Source organism: Thalassophryne amazonica, chromosome 10, assembly GCF_902500255.1.
Source record: "Thalassophryne amazonica chromosome 10, fThaAma1.1, whole genome shotgun sequence".
NCBI lineage: Eukaryota > Metazoa > Chordata > Actinopteri > Batrachoidiformes > Batrachoididae > Thalassophryne > Thalassophryne amazonica.
The window spans coordinates 57,330,788-57,339,448 of NC_047112.1; the positions used below are offsets into that span (position 1 = coordinate 57,330,788).

General features: G+C 43.9%; 1 protein-coding gene across 1 annotated transcript in view; it reads right to left on the reverse strand.

Annotated features, from left to right (window-relative positions):
• kdm4b (lysine (K)-specific demethylase 4B) overlaps window positions 1-8,661 on the reverse strand; it is a 169,569-nt gene that overhangs the window by 48,447 nt on the left and 112,461 nt on the right. The window contains 2 exon segments of the mRNA XM_034179170.1: window positions 1,935-2,133; window positions 3,973-4,136. Coding sequence (XP_034035061.1) covers window positions 1,935-2,133; window positions 3,973-4,136 — 363 coding nt within the window.

An 8,661-nucleotide genomic window follows, 5' to 3' on the forward strand; every position in this document is an offset into this window, starting at 1 on the left:
CAGCTGCTTCACACTCGGCTGCGAACAGATCCAGTGAGTGTTGGAGGTCACTGGCCGATGAAGCCAACAGGACCACATCATCTGCAAAAAGCAGTGATGAGACCCTGAGCCCACCAAACTGGAAACCCTCCCCTCCCCCGACTATGCCTCGATATCCTGTCCATGAATATCACAAACAGGATTGGTGACAAGGCACAGCCCTGTCGGAGGCCAACCTCCACCGGAAACGAGTCCTACTTTACTGCTGAGCACCCTAACAGCTCTCGCTTTGTGAGTACACAGATGGAGGCCAACCTCCACCGGAAACAAGTCCTACTTTACTGCTGAGCACCCTAACACAGCTCTCGCTTTGCAAGTACACAGACTGGATGGCCCTAAGAAAGGACCCCCCTCACTCCATACTCCTGTAGCACCTCCCACAGTATCTCCCAGGGTACCTGATCATACGCCTTCTCCAAGTCCACAAAACACGTCACCCCAACTGACAATAAAAGAAGAAAAAAAAAAGGAGGGTGAGTGTGTTTGTTGGTCCTCCAAATTAAGATTTACCAGACTCATCGCTCCAAGTTTCATGAAAAGAAAAAAACAAAAACAAACAAAAAACAAGTTTCTGCGAGCAATAGGTGCCGAGCTACGTTGCGGCGAAGGATTTGACAGTTGTGACCACTGGTGACCTTCAAAAGTAGGTCAAGCTCACTGGCCTTCAAACCCATGCGAAGTACTCCTCCAAGGCATGTATCCACCAAATATGAAGTTTTTGCGAGCAATAGGTGCTGAGCTGCGTTGCGGCGAATGAACTGCAGCCAAACAGATGGACAACCCGGATGCTATATGCCCCGCCTCACGGCGCAAGCGCAGCGTGGGGCATAAAAACAAACAAACAAAAGAGACCAATATAATGGAACATTTCATGGACAGATTCCTGTCCTGGATGATTCCTATGTACAACAATGAAAGAGGGGGTATAACTACATTAGAAAAGCTGTTGGTGGTGTGGTGGATGTGGCAACATGCTACAGCTACACTGATTCAAGCTCCCAGACCTGACCGGAGTACATATTGGAAGATAAATGACTGCATTTATAAGCGCTTTTCCATCTGTATCCGACACTCAAAGCGCTTTACAATTATGCCTCACATTCACCCATGCACACAAACACACTCACACAGACAATGTCAGGGTGCTGCCATGCAAGGCGCTCACTACACACTGGGAGCAACTTGGGGATTAAGGACATTGCTCAAGGGCCTTTAGTGATTTTCCTGTCAGGCTGGGGTTTGAACCGAAGATCCTCTGGTCTCAAACCCAACGCTTAACCACTAAACCATCACCTCCCCAGGATAAGGCAGAGAAACCCCACCTCACATAAAAGTGATACATAAGAATCCTTTGAATTGACCTTAAAAACCCATGACCTTTCCGGTTTCACGTTCTCAGCGCTCCCCTACTCAGTGATCCTCCACACTATGTCTCCTTCTGATCGGTCTCCCTGCCTTCACTGCGCATGCATCATTTCTGAGCATCAGCAGCGATTCACTGATTATCTTGTTTCTGCTTAAAATTGCACTGCAGTCATCTATCTCAGCGACAGATCTCTAAAGATTTTGTACAACAATCACTTCCACAAAAAAAAAAAAAAAAAAAAAAAAAAACAGCATTAATTCACTCTCTACACCAAAACCAATCAAAGGGAATAATGTGATTATAAACCATCAGATGACAAAGCAAAACCTCTTAAATCATTTTAAAGTCATTCATAAGCATAATCTGTTAAAACGCTGCTTACGCACTGAAACAATGCATGCGCTTTGACAGCAGTGGGACTGATCAGACAGGGGGGACCAATCTGATTGCGACACCGGACACTATTCCAATAACACTACTGTCTTTACTTGCCGTATTGTGCTTCACTTTTATGGAGGTTTATACTTACTGCTGTGGACCTGCAAGCAACAGGATGAACAGCTGAGCAGCAGACTGGTTCCATCTTCTCCAATATAATCATTTGACGGCAGAGGCTCCGTGTTGCCAGCACCAACACTGAAGCACATCTCTGGAATCAGCGGACGAGTACGAGAGCCATGAAGCGAAGTGCGCTTGGACTCATTCACACTGAAGAGATCTTTGTATGGCTGAAAAAGAAGATAAGGAATACTCAACTGAGTGCCCTGAATAGGTGTTGATTATTGTTTAACAGCTCTATATACTGCTTAACCTTAAATGAGGTGATGAACGAAATGGAGCGCGAACTCTCAGAACTGATTGTTACATTGTCTCTCACACACACACACACACACACACACACACACACACACACACACACACACACACACACACACACACACACACACACACACACACACACACACACACACACCTCACAGGGCGTGAGGCAGGACACCAGTCTGTCACAGGGCCACATACAGTGAAAGAGACATTCACACCTGCATGCACATTGATGGACAATTTAAAGTTTCCAATTCACCTAACCTGGATGTCTTTGGATGTGGGAAGAAGCCGGAGTACCTGGAGGAACCCTTGCAAACACGCGGAGAACATGCAAACTCCACACAGAAAGGCCACAGGTGGAAATCGATCCCATGACCTTCTCACTGGGAGGCAACAGTGCTAACCATTAAGCCACAGTGTTTATACGTGATCATGGTAAGCAGAACTGAAAGGTCGCATCTTTAAACATTTGATATATTTAGAAACTGTTTTAAATGACTGCCGTCAGTTATTTCTAGGGTATCTTTAATAAATGATTCGATCCATTGACACCAATAGCCTTTTTGCTTAACGATTCCCTTATCGGTCCTTCAGAGTGGCTGTTGATTTTGGAGGTGTTTGTCAGGAAGATGATCATTTCTCTACGTTGATTACAGACCCTGCAGCAGGTCTGTAATCAACCGTTTCTGCAGCACAGCTTTGCTTTGAACCTTGAACCAATGATGGAGTGCTTTGATCTGCTGCTTCATTGGTTCTTTGATTCGCTGCTCTTCCGAAGCGGCAACTCTGCTTCTTAACCCCTCTCAAAGCCATTAAAATATGTCAATCGTGAGTCACTTTTGTGCAGATTAAAGTGACTGAGACTCCTGTCTTTTTACAAGAAAGAAACGAGAATCGTCTTCCGTTCTGTTGCTCCAAACGTAGCGCTGCTCTCTGCTGAGTCTAATCCACTCGGAATTTATACCTTCAAAGCGAATTGCCACTTAAATCAAATGACACCTCTTTCCAAATGTAATACAAACAATAAACTGCAATTGATCAAAATGTTTTTTCCTCCCAAAATGAGACGTCCTGCGCTGACGTGCAGCAGCCCAAGACTGTCTGGCTGCAGACTCCAGCAGCCAGCTGCGCTCAGCTCAGATGTATGGAGTGACAATCATGCCATTAATGTCTGAAAGGAAATATTTTTGACAAAAACTACAGATTTTGTTTATTTCTTCTTTATTTATCTTTATTTCTTTATGTCCAGAGATCAAGGATCCACCATGTAGAGTTTATTTTTTGTTCAGAGAACAAGGATCCAGTGACCAATTTCATATTTTTTTACTTTAAGACTCAATAGAATGCTGTTGACATAGAAACCCAGTAAAAACCTTGTAGTACACAGAAAATTCACAGGAGGTATCGCTAAGGGAATCGATAAGGAATCAGATCAATAAGCGGAATGGAATTGATAGATAAAATCTTATCAATACCCATCCCTAGTTATTTCAGTAAAATTGTTCACTAAAGACCTGAATGCACATCTTTTCCTGCTCCCTCTGTGCAAAATGCATGAGATATTAGTGCTCATACACATGCCAGTTTATGATGTATGGAGCCCCGCCCAATAACCTGGTCATCCAAATCAGTAATCTCGCTGTAACTGGTCTAAGTGTAAAGAATCCTCTAACATAATCTATCATCACAGCCACTAATAAACCACTTCTGAAAATATTATAATTGCCACTTTAGTGTTGTACCTGTGTGTTGGGACAGAAGAGTGAGCAAACAGCACAGTGTGGCTGGAGAACTGCCATGGCAGCATTGAAGGACTTCTCTGACAGAAAGTTGGGTGAGAACCGACTCTGCCAGAGGTCTCCATCTTTCCCAACGCCACTATCAAGCTGCACAGAGGTGGGTAGCTCTGCATGAAAAACATATTAAAAAGGTGAATCGCCAAAAGCCAGTCCACCTTGAGAAGTGACAGGCCCTAAAATACAAATAAATCCAAGCATCAGTAAAATCAGTCATCTTGTAGCACTGAAAATTCTTAATTAACATTATTACAGATAAAAGTCATTCAGAATCAGAATCACCTTTATTGTCATTGTAATTTGCATTGCAACGAGATCTGAGGGCAACCAGTGATCCCCTGGGCCATTTTGATCACCCTTTGCAGCGCTCTCCTGTCTGCTGCTGAGCACCCCCCGTACCACGCTGTGATGCAGTATGTCAGGATGCTCTCGATGGTGGCTCTGTAGAACAACACCAGCAGCTTCTCCTCCAGATTGTTTCTCCTGAGCACCCTCAGGAAGTGGAGTCGCTGCTCGGCTTTCTTCACCACCACTGTGGTGTTGGCAGTCCAGGAGAGGCTGTCAGAGAGCTGCACTCCCAGGAACCTGATGGAGCTGACCCTTTCCACACAGTCCCCTTGGATATAGAGCGGGGCTGGGTCAGCCCTGTCCTTCCTGAAGTCCAGGATTATTTCTTTTGTTTTTGTGGTGTTCAGCGGCAGGTTGTAAGCTGAACACCATGCTGTCAGTCGATTGTCCTCGTCTCTGTAGTCAGTCTCATCCCCCCCGAGATGAGCCCAATCACAGTGGTATCATCCGCAAACTTTATGATGGTGTTTGTGGGATGGGTTGGAGAGCAGTTGTGCGTGTAAAGGGTGAACTGGAGGGGGCTCAGTACACAGCCTTGAGGAGAACCGGTGCTGAGTGTGATGGTGGAAGAAAGGTGGGAACCAAGTTCGACACAGTGGATCATGAGATCCTCCTGGATCGCCTTAAGAATGTGGTCGGCATTCAGGGCTATGCTCTAAAATGGTTCAGATCCTACTTAATGGATAGGAGTTTTTGTGTAAGACTTGGAGATTTTGTTTCCTCCACAGCTCCTGTCATGTGGGCCACTTCTTTTTTCATTGTATTTGCTTCCGCTGGGATCAGTTTTTTATAGATTTGGGGTGTCATTTCACCTTTATGCTGATGACAGTCAAATCTATGTGCCCTTAAAGCGTGAGAATGCTTTTGGTGCCAATCAACTTCTAGAGTGCATTGAGAACATTAAAGACTGGATGTCTGCAAACTTCTGGAGTTCTTCTGGTCTGAAGAACTGAAGTTCTTCTGGTCGGGCCAAGTCAAGCAGGTAGTTGTGGTTCAATAAACCTTGGACCATTGACACAATGCATTAAATCTACTGTTTGCAACCTTGGTGTGAGAATGGATGAAGATTTTAAGCTTGATAAACAAATAAGTGCTGTTGTGAAGGCAAGTTTCTTTCATTTGAGGCAGCTAGCTAAGATTTAGCCCTCACTTTCAAGGCATCACTTGGAGATTTTAATCCATACTTCTGTTATGAATCGGCTGGATTATTGTAATGCACTGTACGCTGGTATTAGCCAGGCCTCACTTGCACGGCTGACTGGATCCCGGAGGTGTGACCATGTTTCGCCCATTCTTTTTTCCCTTCACTGGCTGCCAGTTCGCCATCGTATTGATTTAAAAATGTTATTGTTTGTTTTTAAATGTCTTAATGATCTTGCTCCATGGTATCTGTCTGACCTGCTCATGTCTTATTCCCCATCACGTTCTCTTAGGTCACGAGATCAAGCTCTGCTTGTAGTTCCTCAGACCAAGCTCAAACATAGAGGTGATAGAGCTTTCTCTGTTGTTGGTCCCAGATTGTGGAATGACCTGCCTCTCTGTATCAGGCAGGCAGAGTCACCTCTAGTTTTTAAATCTTGTCTTAAAACATATTTGTTTTCTTTGGCTTTTGACTAGAGGGTTGATGATTTTACTGTTTTAAAAACTTTTATTGTTGCCACTATTTATCATGTGATTATTTATTTATTTATTTATTTTATGTCTTTGTACAGCGCTTTGGTCAACTTTGTTGTTTTTAAATGTGCTTTATAAATAAACTGGATTGGATTGGACTGTGGGCGGTTTGTGAGGAAGTCCTTGATCCACTGGCAGATGGGGGTGGAGATGCCCAGATGTGTCAGTTTCTGGACCAGGATCTCCGGGATGATGTGGCTGAAGGCTGAGCTGAAGTCAATCAATCAATCAATCAACTTTTTTCTTATATAGCGCCAAATCACAACAAACAGTTGCCCCAAGGCGCTCCATATTGTAAGGCAAGGCCATACAATAATTATAAAAAACCCCAACGGTCAAAACGACCCCCTATGAGCAAGCACTTGGCAACAGTGGGAAGGAAAAACTCCCTTTTAACAGGAAGAAACCTCCAGCAGAACCAGGCTCAGGGAGGGGCAGTCTTCTGCTGAGACTGGTTGGGGCTGAGGGAAAAAAACAGGAAAAAGACATGCCGTGAAGGGGGGCAGAGATCGATCACTAATGATTAAATGCAGAGTGATGCATACGGAGCAAAAAGAGAAAGAAACAGTGCATCATGGGAACCCCCCCCACAATCTACGTCTAAAGCAGCATAACCAAGGGATGGTCCAGGGTCACCCGATCCAGCCCTAACTATAAGCCTTAGCGAAAAGGAAAGTTTTAAGCCTAATCTTAAAAGCAGAGAGGGTATCTGTCTCCCTGATCTGAATTGGGAGCTGGTTCCACAGGAGAGGAGCCTGAAAGCTGAAGGCTCTGCCTCCCATTCTACTCTTACAAACCCTAGGAACTACAAGTAAGCCCGCAGTCTGAGAGCGAAGCGCTCTAATGGGGTAATATGGTACTATGAGGTCCCTAAGATAAGATGGGACCTGATTATTCAAAACCTTATAAGTAAGAAGAAGAATTTTAAATTCTATTCTAGAATTAACAGGAAGCCAATGAAGAGAGGCCAACACGGGTGAGATATGCTCTCTCTTGCTAGTCCCCGTCAGTACTCTAGCTGCAGCATTCTGAACCAACTGAAGGCTTTTTAGGGAACTTTTAGGACAACCTGATAATAATGAATTACAATAGTCCAGCCTAGAGGAAATAAATGCATGAATTAGTTTTTCAGCATCACTCTGAGACAAGACCTTTCTGATTTTAGAGATATTGCGTAAATGCAAAAAGGCAGTCCTACATATTTGTTTAATATGCGCTTTGAATGACATATCCTGATCAAAAATGACTCCAAGATTTCTCACAGTATTACTAGAGATCAGGGAAATGCCATCCAGAGTAACGATCTGGTTAGACACCATGCTTCTAAGATTTGTGGGGCCAAGTACAATAACTTCAGTTTTATCTGAGTTTAAAAGCAGGAAATTAGAGGTCATCCATGTCTTTATGTCTGTAAGACAATCCTGCAGTTTAGCTAATTGGTGTGTATCCTCTGGCTTCATGGATAGATAAAGCTGGGTATCATCTGCGTAACAATGAAAATTTAAGCTATACTGTCTAATAATACTGCCTAAGGGAAGCATGTATAAAGTGAATAAAATTGGTCCTAGCACAGAACCTTGTGGAACTCCATAATTAACTTTAGTCCGTGAAGAAGATTCCCCATTTACATGAACAAACTGTAATCTATTAGACAAATATGATTCAAACCACCGCAGCGCAGTGCCTTTAATACCTATGACATGCTCTAATCTCTGTAATAAAATTTTATGGTCAACAGTATCAAAAGCAGCACTGAGGTCCAACAGAACAAGCACAGAGATAAGTCCACTGTCCGAAGCCATAAGAAGATCATTTGTAACCTTCACTAATGCTGTTTCTGTACTATGATGAATTCTAAAACCTGACTGAAACTCTTCAAATAGACCATTCCTCTGCAGGTGATCAGTTAGCTGTTTTACAACTACCCTCTCAAGAATCTTTGAGAGAAAAGGAAGGTTGGAAATTGGCCTATAATTAGCTAAGATAGCTGGGTCAAGTGATGGCTTTTTAATTAATGGTTTAATTACTGCCACCTTAAAGGCCTGTGGTACATAACCAACTAACAAAGATAGATTGATCATATTTAAGATTGAAGCATTAAATAATGGTAGGACTTCCTTGAGCAGCCTGGCAGGAATGGGGTCCAATAAACATGCCGATGGTTTGGACGAAGCAACCAATGAAAATAACTCAGACAGAACAACCGGAGAGAAAGAGTCTAACCAAATACCGGCATCACTGAAGTCCAGGAAGAGCATCCTCACATAGCTCCCCTGGTGCTCCAGGTGGCTCAGCACAGTGTGGAGAGTTGTGGTGATAGTGTCCTCTGTGGAGCGGTTTGCCCTGTAGGCAAACTGGTGGGGGACTAGAGTGGGAGGCAGACAGGCTCTGATGTGCTGAGAGACCAGTCTTTCAAAGCACTTCATGACCACAGGCTTAAGTACAACAGGCCTGTAGTCATTTATGCTCTCCACTGTTGACTTCTTTGGGATTGGAATGATGGTGGAAGATTTGAGGCAGAGTGGAATGATGGCCTGCGACAGGGACAGGTTGAAGATGCAAGTGAGAACTCCAGCCAGTTGGTCAGCACACGCTTTGAGTACCTTTCCAGGT